The 12,632-nt window shown below is 41.9% G+C and overlaps 1 protein-coding gene across 1 annotated transcript in view; it reads right to left on the bottom strand.

Moving 5' to 3' along the window:
- The window catches only part of Ncaph (non-SMC condensin I complex, subunit H), a 63,811-nt gene that overhangs the window by 21,813 nt on the left and 29,366 nt on the right, over window positions 1–12,632 (bottom strand). The window contains exons 13-17 of the mRNA XM_013019752.1: window positions 11,896–12,006; window positions 10,420–10,602; window positions 8,333–8,449; window positions 3,766–3,857; window positions 3,159–3,234 (exon numbers count right to left, since the gene is read on the bottom strand). Coding sequence (XP_012875206.1) covers window positions 3,159–3,234; window positions 3,766–3,857; window positions 8,333–8,449; window positions 10,420–10,602; window positions 11,896–12,006 — 579 coding nt within the window. The remainder of the gene's footprint in view (window positions 1–3,158; window positions 3,235–3,765; window positions 3,858–8,332; window positions 8,450–10,419; window positions 10,603–11,895; window positions 12,007–12,632) is intronic.

The following is a 12,632-nucleotide window of genomic DNA, read 5'->3' as shown; positions in this document are numbered from 1 at the left end:
AAGAGGAAGTGTACTCATTACCTCACTCATGTAACTGTAACCCTCTGTATAGTATCTTTACAATAAAAAAAAAAAAAAAAAAAAAAAAAAAAGAGAGAGAGAGAGAGATACAGACAGACAGACAGAGAGAGACAGAGAGAAGAGAAAAAAATACACACTAAGCAAGGGTACTGTGGTCCCTGCTTATAATCCTAGCTACTCAGGAAACTGAGATCTGGATTGTGAATTGAGGGCAGTCTAGGTATAAAAGTCCACTATACTTCATCTTCAAAATAATCAGCAAAAGATATGGCTGGGGTACAAATCAACTGGTAGAGTGCCAGCAGTGCAAGGCCCTTAGTTCAAACCTTAGTACCTCAAAACAAAAAACAAAACAAACACATCATAAATACATCACCACTATTTTCTATGTATAAAAGTTTTGCAATAGCTCTTAGCAAGAAGTACTCTCTTTTGCTGATACATGCTGTTTGAATTTAGGACAGCCAGGCACCGGTGGCTCATGTCTGTAATCCTAGTTACTCAGGAAGCTGAGATCTGAGGATCGTGGTTCAAAGCCAGCCCACGCCAGGAAAGTCTGTGAGACTCATCTCCAATTAACCAACAGAAAACCAGCAGTGGCGCAATGGTAGAGAGCTAGAGCTGAAGAGCTGAGGGACAGTGCCTAGACCCAGAGTTCAAGCCCAAAGACCAACAACCAAAAAAACAAAAAACAAAAAAGAACTATGCTCCTGGAGAACACAGCAACCTTCCAAGTTCACTCATTCACTGCCACAACCCAGCCCAGTCCTCTATTGCAGAGGCCAAAGTCCTTTTGTGGACTGGATGGCTGGGGATACTAAATGACACCAAGTTCCTAGGAATACCCAAATGAGGGTTGGTTGCTCTCACTGTTGTGCCCTGGGTGGTACCAAAGGATTGTAAGAAGATGGCATCCTGTCTGTTCTCTCAGTAACTGCCCCACGACCAACAAAAAAATAAAATAAAATAAAATAAAATAAAATAAATGAGAGTACATGAGAGTAAATGTTCTCAACTGAATAACTCTCATTTTTGGCAGGAATAGGGATTGAACTCAGAGCTTTGCACTTGCTCAATCACTTGAGCTATACCTTTAGGCCTGTTTTTTCCCCCTCCCAGTCATGGGGCTTGAACTCAGAGCCTGAGTGCTTTCCCTGAGCTCTTCAGCTCAAGGCCAATGCTCCACCACTTGAGCCACAGCACCACTTCTGGTTTTCTGGGGGTTTATTGAAGATGAGAGTCTCATGGACTTTCCTGCCTAGGCTGGCTTTGAACTGTAATCCTCAGATGTCAGCCTCCTGAGTAACTACGATTATAGGCATGAGCCACCAGCAGCCAGCCAGGCCTGGTTTTGTTGTTGTTGTTCCTCATAACTCGTAAGTGTCTGATGCCAGTGGGTTTTTGTCTCCTTCTACACACACACGCTCACCCTGAACCATGATTTAAACCTAGGGCCTCATGCTGTGGTTCAGACTACCACTGGTATTCTACCACATGGATACCTTCTCCTGCCTGGCTTTTTGCTGGTTAACTGGAGATAAGAGTCTCTTGGACTCTTCTGCCCAAGTAGGCCTGGAACCATGATCTTCCAGGTCTCAGCCTCTTGAGAAACAGATTACAGACCTGAGACTCTAGTACCCAGACAGGCTTTTGCTTTTCTTTTTGTCAGGAGTAAGTACAATTCAGGAAGACCACTCATGTAAAAGATGTAACTTCTTACATAACATTCCAATAGTTTTGTTTTTGTTTCTGTCGGTTATGGGGCTTGAACTCTGGGCCTGGGCCCTGTCCCTCAGCTCTTCAGCTGAGGGTGGTACTTTACCACTTGAGCCACAGTGCCACATCTGGTTTTCTGGTGGTTAATTGGAAATAAGAGTCTCAGGGACTTTCTTGCCAGGGCTGGCTTTGAACCCTGATCCTCAGATTTCAGCCTCCTGAGTAGCTAGGGTGCCACTGGTACCCAGCTTCCAATAATGTTTTACAACCTTAGTTGTAAATGCTAAACTTAACAGGTAAGCCAAGAGTATTTCAGAAAAACTCAGGCCAACTTAAAACTTAGTTGTTGGGCTGGGAAGGTGGCTCAGTGGTAGAGCGCTTGCCTTGCATGCCAGAGGCCCTGGGTTCGATTCCTCAGCACCACATAAGCAAAAAGAAAAAAGCCGGAAGTGGCGCTGTGGCTCAAGTGGTGAGTGCTAGCCTTGAGCTGAAGAGCTGAGGGACAGCGCCCAGGCCCAGAGTTCAGGCCCCATGACCGGACCCAAAAAAAAAAAAAAAAAAAAACTTAGTTGTTAACTGACTTGATATCGCTTTGATGCTTATAAGTTAAACAACTAAAAAAAAAAAAAAATTCAGATAAATAATACTGTCCAAGTAAAATATTAACTATCCTAAAGAATAAGTTTATATAGTACTAAATGTACAGGATCTGGATTTGTAACATGAAATTAAAAAGCAAAGATTTTAAATAAAATAAAAAATACTCCTCCTTTCTATGGTACATAGCTCTGCACCGTGCTGCTCACTGTTCTCACCACACCCACCTGCTGTTGCCCCCAGAGTTACTGCTCTTCTTCCTGCAGTGGTTTTCCTGCCATTCTCACCTCTGTCTCTGCCATCTTACCACATCTTGACTATGGCACAGGCAAAGATCAGCATTTAACATGTTCAGCACTCAGTGAAGCAAAACTACTTCACATTCTCAGGTTGGAGAGTGAAAAAATCCCAATTCCATTGTCTCAAATGTTCTTGTTTAGATCCTCTTCACTATTTTCATTGCTAGTAAAACTCAATGGTCTTTTTCTCAGCTACACCTCTGTTCCGAGTTAATTTGGGGTTGAATGTACTGTGTAAGTCAGTTTTTTGCTTGTTTTAAAACAGGGTCTCGCTATGTAGCTCAGGCTAAAATTTGTGATGCTTCTTCCTCTGTGTCGTGAGTGCTGGATTACAGTCATGTGACACCCTAATTAAGTCACCCTAATTAAGATATTACATGAGCCATTTTTGCTCTTATCTTTTCCAAAATTATATTATTTCTATAGCTAGCATAGAGTCCATGGAAGATCTGGTAAAAAGTTCTAGTAAGTTGACAGGAAAAGAGCACAGTTGAACACTCACTCCTACCTTACCCAATAACTTACCTTTTCATTGGCTAAATGCAGGAGACAGGCAAAAGCCAGAGGTATGGAGAGATTCTTAGCCATGAGGGGAGGGAGGCTGGAAACGAAGGGGAAAATTTTGAGTAGGTTACTGAAATTTGAAGAACAAAGACTCTTTCATAAAGTATGACTAATACACATATACAATAACAAAACTAATGAGAACAAATACTTCAGATGCATCTTATAAACAAGTCAGACCAGTTTCATATTTAAAATTAAATACCTCCTATTTCAGGCACTGGACCACAAAGACATAAATTTTTGTTGCTATTGTATTTTTTGGCATTGCTGGAGGTTTGAACTCAGAGTCTTGTGCTTGCTAGGGAAGTACTCTAGCACCTAAGCCCTTCTGACAGCCCTTGTGGGTTATTTTGTCTCACTATATAGTCCAGGTTGGTCTCAAAGTTGTGATTCTATCCATTTGCTATGAAGATAAAGCAGAGAAACTGAGACAGGTATTACTTATATAAAGCAGGCCTCCAACAGCAAGCCCATCATTCTAGCAACTCTTGCTGAGCATTCTTAGCCAGGGCCCAGAGGGAGACAGACAGGTGCTACTGCTTGCCCTGAGTTTACCAGTACTCACCTCTTCTGTAGGTCCTTTGTGAGCCCACTGAGCATCTTCCCATCAGCTACCATCTCTGAGGGCTCTTCCTTGCCATTTTCACTGCGGTTTGCCTAACAAAAGAAGCATAGCTACAGGTTGGACATTTAAAGCTGGTTCATGTCTGAAAGAGCAACAGAAACTTACAAAGCTGGATTTCCAACAAAGAAAGTTTACACCCAGCACCTATGGCTTATGTTTGTCATCCTAGCTACTCAGGAGGCTGAGATCTGAGTGTTACCATTCAAAGCTAGCCTGGGCAGAAAAGTCTTATAAGACTCTTATCTCTAATTAAGCAACAAAAAGCTGGAAATGGAGCATGGAGCTGTAGCTCAAGTGGTAGAGTAATAGAAGTTCAGAGGCAGTACCCAGGCCCTAAATTCAAGCTGACCCCCCCCAAAAAAAGGAAAAAGTTTACATCTGAATGAAAGAAAAGTAACCACTTTGCTATTCTTTAAGAAAAATAATGTATAAAGGATTCAGTGCTTCAGTCCTAAATAACACTGAAATTAACCCATATGTGGACAATATGAATGCCAATAGTGGTATGATCTGGGTAAAGGATGTGAGAAAAACTGTCTTTTCTATCAAAGTGTGTTGCTTAAAAGTTCCTGCTTTGGCTCAGTGGTTTCACTGTTGTTAAGGAAAAGATGACTACCATTGGGAGAAGGTAAGGTTTTTGTCTTAAACTGGTTTATTTTCAAGATGGACCTGACACACCTCAGATTGTTTTTGAAACAGCAGTGAGTGAGGGTACTGTTAATCTTATTTCAAAATAACCTTATGTAAATACATTTTACCCTATTCAAACTAGCCAATCACAAGCAGACTTTGAACCAATCTTCTCAAAGGGGCAGAGCCTGATACATTAGGGATAGAGAAGCAGCTTGCCTGCTCTGTGCTTGCCTGTCAGATTTTTGAACCCTTCTGCAGCAGTAAATTTTGTCTTGCATCTTAGAGAGAATATTAATTTTTTCTTCTTCTTTTATTTTTTTGGTCGGTCACGGGGCTTGAACTCTGGGCTTGGGCGCTATCCTTGAGCTCTTCAGCTCAAGGAGAGCGCTCTACTGCTTGAGCCACAGCACCACTTCCTAATTTTTTAATGTTTGTTTGTTTGCCATCCAGGGGCTAGAGCTCAGGGCCTGGGCACTATCCCTGAGCTTCTTTTGCTCAAAGCTAGCACTCTACCACCTGACCCACAGTGCTGCTTACAGCTTTTCCTGTTTATGTGGTACTGAGGAATCGAACCCAGGGCTTCATGCATGCTAGGCAACACTCTACCACTAAGCCACATTCCCAGCCCCATACATAGAGGGCATATTATAATAAGGGGAAACCACAAAGGGTCTTCTAGAATCCCTTGCTGAGGAGGGGAACTAGGAAAATAAATAAAAACCATAATGATTTTTGGCTTTGACTAAACTCTACTCCAAGAGGCATCATGGAATCTATTCATGCTCAAAAGTAAAATCAAGTTTGTCACTTAAATAAAAAATAGCTTCCTACCACCTCAGTAAATCTTTTCACAGACAAGCAGTGTGCAAAGATTTGCCGTGAAATAAGCTGTAATGTGTACATGGGGATATAGGATGAGTAATGGGAGGGACAGAATTAGAAAACAGTGTAATTAACCATGAACAGATACTGGGAGTGTAGGGGTTCATTACACTAGTCTGTTATTTTTCTCTCTAAACTTCTATTTTTGTATGTTTGACTATTTCCTTTGTGTGTATGTATGTATGCATGCACGCACACATGTGTGCACACACATTAGTCCTGGGACTTGAACTTGGGGCTTGAGTGTTTTTTTCTCAAGGCTAGTAGCTAGTGCTCTACACTTGAGCCACATCTCCACATCTCCACTTCTGGGGTTTGTTTTGTTTTATTGGCAATTAACTGACAATAAGAGGCTCACAGACTTTCCTACTTGTGTTAGCTTCAAACCACTATCCTCAGATCTTAGCTCACAAGTAGCTAGGATTATAGGCATGGAGTCAACCAGTACCTGCCCTTGACTGTTTTTCTAATCAAGTCTCATTACGTAGCCCACACTGCCCTCCAAGTTGTGATCCTCCTGCCTCAGCCCAAATACTAGGATTATAGCCATTAATCACCACATCTGACTGGATTTTTTATTTTGTGGCAGTCTTGTTATGTAGTCCAGGCTGGCCTCGAACTCCTCATCTTCCTACCTGAGCCTCCCAAGTTCTGGGATTACAGGAACACACAAGTATGCTCAACTCACTTTCTATCCCATCCCATCCCATTCCATCCTCTTTTTTTTTTTTTTTGTCGGTCATGGGCCTGAACTCTGGGCCTAGGCGCTGTCCCTCAGCTCTTCAGCTCAAGGCTGGTGCTCTACCACTTGAGCCCACAGAGCCACTTCCAGTTTTTTCTGTTTATATGGTGCTAAGGAATCAAACCAGGGCCTCATGCATATAAGGCAAGCACTCTACCACTGAGCCACCTTCCTAGACCTCCATCCTCCTTTTTAAAGATAGTCTTACTATGTAGCCCACGCTGGCCTAGAATTGACCGTGTAGTTCATGGTCTCAAACCCACAATTCTCCTGGCTCAGCCTCCTAAGTGTTGACGTTATAGTTGTGCACCACTAACCCTGGCTCTTTTTTTAAAATTAGAATATTTTTCTTCTTTCTCTCCCTCTTTCTCTCCCTCTCTCTTTGCAGAACTGAGGACCAAACTCAGAGCCTTACACTTGCCAGGCAAATGCTATTCCACTGAGCACTGAATAAACCCTAGAGCATTTTTATTTTATTTATTTATTTTTCTTGTTTGTCTGTCATGGGACATGAACTCTTGGCCTGGGCACTGTCTTTCAGCTCTTCACCTTAAGGCAAGTGCTCTACCACTTGTGCCACAGCACCACTTCCGGTTTTCTGGTGGTTTATTGGAGATAAGAGTCTCACAAACTTTCCTGCCCAGGCTGGCTTTGAACCGTGATCCTCAGATCTCAGCCTCCTGAGTAGCTAGGATTACAGGCATGAGTCACTGGCGCCCGGCGAGGATTTTTCTTATATCTGTATCTCATTCTGTTTTACTTAACAAGGTCCTATGAATGTGACTATTGTTTAGATTTCTTTCTTTTTATTGGTGGTCTTAGAATTTGAATTCAGGACTTCGCACTTCCTAAGAAGGCATTCTACCACATGAGCCATGTCTCTAATCCACTTTACTCTAGTTACTTTTGAGATATGGTCTCTCACTTTTTTCCTGGTATATCCTGGACCTCAATCTTCCAATTTACTATTCCTACTCTAACTAGGATAACAGTATACATCATCACACCCAGCTTATAGTTTTGATCTTAAATGTTCCACAAAGATCCACGTGTTAAAGGAATGGACCACACCTGGCAGTACTGGGTAGGAGGGGGTAAAACTTTAAGAGGTAGGCCCACTGAAAGGTCGTTAGGCTATGAAAGTACTCTTGAAGGAGATACTGAGACGCATCACCTTGTTCTTCCTTTCACATTTTGCAATGAAGCGTATGACCTGGCATCACCATGTACTTCTGCTATAATGTATCATCACAGGGCCAAAGCAATGAGGTCAGCCAATCATGGAGACAAACTTCTAAAACTGTGAGTCAAAATAAGCAAATACCTGATTAGCTCAGATATTTGTTACAGTAACAAAACTCAGTTACTGAAGTTTTCTCTGATGTACCCAAGATTATATGGTATAAGTTCCTGAAATCATTCTTGAATTTTCACTACTTAGGCGAGAGAGTGTTAAAAGTAGTTGAGTTTGTAAAGCTTAGAATATATTTTGGGCAGGAAGGGTCCAGAAGAGGAGTAAAGCATCTAGTAAACTGAGAAGTCCATTAAATTGGAGAACGTTAATTAGGTCTTATCTAATTCTCAAGGAGGAATATAACAGCACAATTGTTTTCCTACAGCTTTTCTACTGAGAATACATATCCCAAATCGGAACTATTACATCACAGGATTTGTAAAAAAAAAATTGGGGGAGCTGGGAAGGTGGCTCAGTGGTAGAGCGCTTGCCTTGCATGCATGAGGCCCTGAGTTCGATTCCTCAGCACCACATAAGCAAAAAGAAAAAAGCCGGAAGTCGCTGTAGCTCAAGTGGTAGAGCGCTAGCCTAGAGCTGAGGTCAGCGCCCAGGCCCAGAGTTCAAAACCCATGACCAGACCAAAATAATAATAATAATAATAATAAATTTTATGGCACTTGAGCTATAGTTATCATTTATTTCCAAAAATTAAATTGCTATCTGCAAATTTTCCTCATTTCAATAGTGAACAAGTATTAGCTTAGCTACTAAACTGCTGTTGTTTAAAAGCAGCATGGAAATGCTTTCATTTGTATATTTTCCTCACCAGTAATGCTAAATGCTGTCTGAGGCACTAGTTCGCCACCTGTGTCACCTTTGATGTGACCTACATTAGGTGCATTTCTCTTACAGATGATATATCTTCTGAGACCTGGGAATATTAACTACACTGAGGCATGGTGGAACTGTATACATCAGCCTCCCCTCCCACACACTTCAATGGGCACCATACCTACCTCAGTATCTGCATCCTTTCTGGAGAAGTCCGTCAACAAACTCCACATGTTCCGCTTCAACTTTTTCATGTCCATCTTCTTGGCAGTCTTGGCATAATGAATTTCAATTTTATTTACCTGAAATAGTACATAACAAAGTAAAACAAAGCAGAAAGAAAAACATTTACTATTGAATTTTGTAAAAAGAAAAGTCGGTAGTTAGAATAAAAAATCCAGTTTCTACCATGAACTATAGAGCTCTCTTTGAGAATACTAAGAATCTTTCATGAAAAACACTGCTTTTTGAGGTCTTGCTATGTATCCCAAACTGGTCTCCAATCTCAATCTTTAGGCTTCAGTCTCTCAAGGGCTAGGATTTCACATTTCTTTTTTCCTCCTTTTTTTTTGGTCAGTCATGGAGCTTGAACTCTAGGCCTGGACACTGTCCTTGAGCTCTTCAGCTCAAAACAAGTGCTCTACCTCTTGCTACAGTACCACTTCCAGTTTTCTGGTGGTTAATTGGAGGTAAGAGTATCACAGACTTTCCTGCCTAGGCTGGCTCTGAACCGCAATCTTCAGATCTCAGCCTCCCGAGTAGCTATGATTACAGGCGTGAGCCACAGGTGCCCGGCCTTGCATTTCTTTTTGATAAGGATAATCTCCATTAAAGCTAACTTGGAATTCCTGTGTGAAAAAATAAATGGATAAAAGAATAGTGAAAGCATCAGGCCTGCCACCTGGTATGGAAACAAACAATGTTTAATGTGTGGTAATTTAACATGAACAAGATTTGGCCAACAATTTTCAGAGCCATATAGCTAGCACTGCATTAGCATATAAAGCTGTTCTTTAACAGCTTTCATTCACATACTTTATTTGGGTGACCAGTTCATCCCTAGTTATACCACCAAGATCTTAGGAGCTAGATATATAGCTCAGTGGTACAGCACTTGCCTAGCATGCATGAGGGGCCTGGGTTTGATCCCTAGCACTGCAAAAATAAATTTAAAAGAATAAAATTTGCCAGGTGCAATGACTTATGGCTATAATGCTAACTACTCAAAAAGTAGATTGGGAGGATCACAGTTTGAGTCTAGTGAAAGCAAAAAGTTACTGAGATCATATCTGACAGTCTTTTTTTTGTCAGTCATGGGGCCTGAACTCTGGGCCTAGGTGCTGTCTCTCAGCCCTTCAGCTCAAGGCTGGCACTCTACTATTTGAGCCACAGCATCACTTCTGGCTCTTTCTGCTTATGTGGTACTGAGGAATCCAACCCAGGGCCTCATGCATACAAGGCAAGCACTCTACCACTGAGCCACCTTCCCAGCCCCGTATTTGACAGTCTTTACCTCCTATTTCCTATATGAGGAGCGGAAAGTATTTCTCTCTTTTTCCTATTTTTCCCCACTACAACCCTGTCCTACTAAAACAAATTCTTGCTTTAAAAAAGAAAGGGCTAGAGAATGGGGCGGGGGGCGGGCAGGGGGGGGGGAGGGCTAGGGGCTGGGAAGGTGGCTCAGTGGTAGAGTGCTTGCCTTGCATGCCTGAGGCCCTGGGTTCGATTCCTCAGCACCACATAAGCAAAAAGAAAAAAGCCAGAAGTGGCGCTGTGGCTCAAGTGGTAGAGCGCTAGCCTTGAGTTGAAGAGCTGAGGGACAGTGCCCAGGCCAAGGTCAGGCACCACGACCTGGACCCCCCTCCCGCCCCCCCGCCAAAAAAAAAAAGAAAGGGTTGGGAATGTGGCTTAGTGATAAGAGTGCTTGCCTCACATGCATGATGCACTGGGTTTGATTCCTCAGTACCACATACACAAAAGAAGCCAGAAGTGGTACTGTGGCTCAAGTAGTAGAGTACTAACTTTGAGTAAAAGAAGCTCAGGCACAGTGCCCAGGCCCGATTTCAAGACCCAGTACTGGCAAAAAAAAAAAAAAAAAAAAAACACCTCCAAAGTCCTTTTTGGAAACAGCAAAAAGGACTGGAAGAATGGCTCAAGACGTGGAGTACTTGCTTAGCAAGCACAAGGCCCTGAGTTCAAGCTTCAGTAAGAGCTAACATATAGAGGTGAGTTAAATGGACTTCCCACACAATTTCATCTACTTCATCCTTACCTTTTGAGGCTCAGCTACAAGGTTTGATTCCCCATACGTGGTGATATCTATTCCTTCATTTTCAGGAGTGTCACCATTCTCCTCGGCTGTCTTAGGTGTATGGCAGGGATAAGATGTGAGGTCAAAGGTCCCAACAGGTCCCTCAGATAGATTTTCTGCCTCTTCACCATCACTTTCAGCAACCTGAACAAGGAAACAGCTCTTGAGGTTTGGCAGAGGCTGTCAGGTCTTAGAAACATCCCTGCAACAGACTCCAAGTATACAAAGCAAGAAGAGACCATCTGAGAGTCTGTTAATCTGAGACTCACTGAGTCACACCAAGATGGATTTTTTTCATTTCTTCTTGTTTCTCCTGAGCCCCACTAGAAAAGTATCTGTTATCAGCCCAAGCCTTCTAAAGCAGAGGTTAAAGGAATTCAATAATCACAATGTCCAATGTCCCTTAACTTTCTAGTCAGTTGAAAGTTTCATTTTACAGAAAATTTTCCTGAAATACTGGAGACACCTATGTACTCACCCAAAAGAACAGAGAATAGGCATAAAAGCTGCAGTTCAGTGGTAAAAGCACATAAGTTAAGACTTTTATTCTAACCCTACCAAAAAAAAAAAATGCAGCACAGGAAATTTCAGGAATTGTCTATTGGGCAGCAAGGAATATCTAGCAGTCAGTGAGAAAGCCAATCACAGAACCAAGTCCAGAGTGCATGCATGAGAATATCCCAGGGCAGAGGTGGGAGTGGGGTGGATGTAGTCTTTTAATAGGCTTTTGGGGTGATTCATATGTATACTGAGGTTTAACAAACACTGGCCAAGGGTCAAGCTGAATTTTCACTAAAATATATCAACCAAACTCTTCTCCAAGCATAAATAAATAAGCAGACTAAGTTATTCCAGTTCTTTTCCCTCTCCCCACCTACAGGAGGTAAGGAGGAGGCCTATATTCTCATCCTTTCTGTTACTTATATTCATTGCCTCATTAGTAGATTCATTAATGAGAAATGGAAATTATTAATATAAACCAAGAACTAAAGATGAAGAGTGGCTTGTACAAGTTCACAATAAGATAACCATGTGGAATTAAAATCAGAGCTAGAAGCCTGGTCTCTACTAGATCACATCACCATCACGTCTATTTGTTTGTCATTTAGCCAAAACATTAGCTCCTTATAGCAGGAAGAGAATTCCTTGCATATTCCTCTGAAATCACAAAACAGTCAGGATTAGTGCTGCATAGGACAGGCTAGACTCTAGATAAGTGTGTCCAATGCTTGCTGCATACAGGGTGTGTAAGTCAAGCCAGAGCTGAGTGTTTCCTAAGTTTTGTTTAGTATCCTGCACTGAAGCACAACTAGCAGCCAGTAAATCCCCATTAGATTCAAAATTCCCACAATCCTCTGCCATATTCTGGGTGAGATGAAAAATGGAAGAAAACATCATCTACTTAGAAGAAATGATAGAACTCTTACTCCTCTTTACCTGTAGTCCAGGGCAAAAGTTGGAGGTGTCATTAGGGTTGTTGTAATCATAGTCTTCAATGTCTTCATAATGCTCAGTCTCTGCCTTCTGGCCTTGGGCCATCTTAAGAACCTAGAAAACATGAAAGAAAAATTACAAAAAGCAACTTTTAGATAAGCAGCTATTGAACGAGGCTGGAGAAATGAAGCTTGATTTTTTAAAATATAATTTTATTGTAATTAAGATATTGTAGGCACTAAATGGGCAAGGGAACTAAAGAGAGAATTCTCAGATGAAAAGATAAAAATGGCAAAGAAACACATGAGGAAATGTTCACCATCTCTGTTTGTGAAGGAAATGCAAATAAAGACAACCCTGAGATACCACCTTACCCGAGTCAGAATGTCCCACATCCTCAAGTCAGCCAACGACAAATGCTGGAGGGGATGCGGAGAAAGAGGAACCCTATTACACTGCTGGTGGGAATGTACACTTATACAACCACTTTGGAAAGTAGTCTGGAGGGTCCTCAGAAAGCTAAATATTGACCTCCCTTCTGACCTAGTTATACCACTTCTAGGAATCTATCCTGACAACAGGAACCAGTATACAAGGACACATGCAGGTACCTCCATGTTTATTACAGCACTGTTCACAATAGCCAGGATATGGAAACAACCCAGATGTCCCACCACAGATGAATGGATCCAAAAATTGTGGTATCTATATACAATGGAATATTATGCAGCCATTAGAAA

Source organism: Dipodomys ordii, unplaced genomic scaffold (genome assembly GCF_000151885.1).
Source record: "Dipodomys ordii isolate 6190 unplaced genomic scaffold, Dord_2.0 Scaffold47, whole genome shotgun sequence".
NCBI lineage: Eukaryota > Metazoa > Chordata > Mammalia > Rodentia > Heteromyidae > Dipodomys > Dipodomys ordii.
Note: the sequence above shows the minus strand (reverse complement) of the source record. Positions and strands in the feature narration are given on the sequence as shown.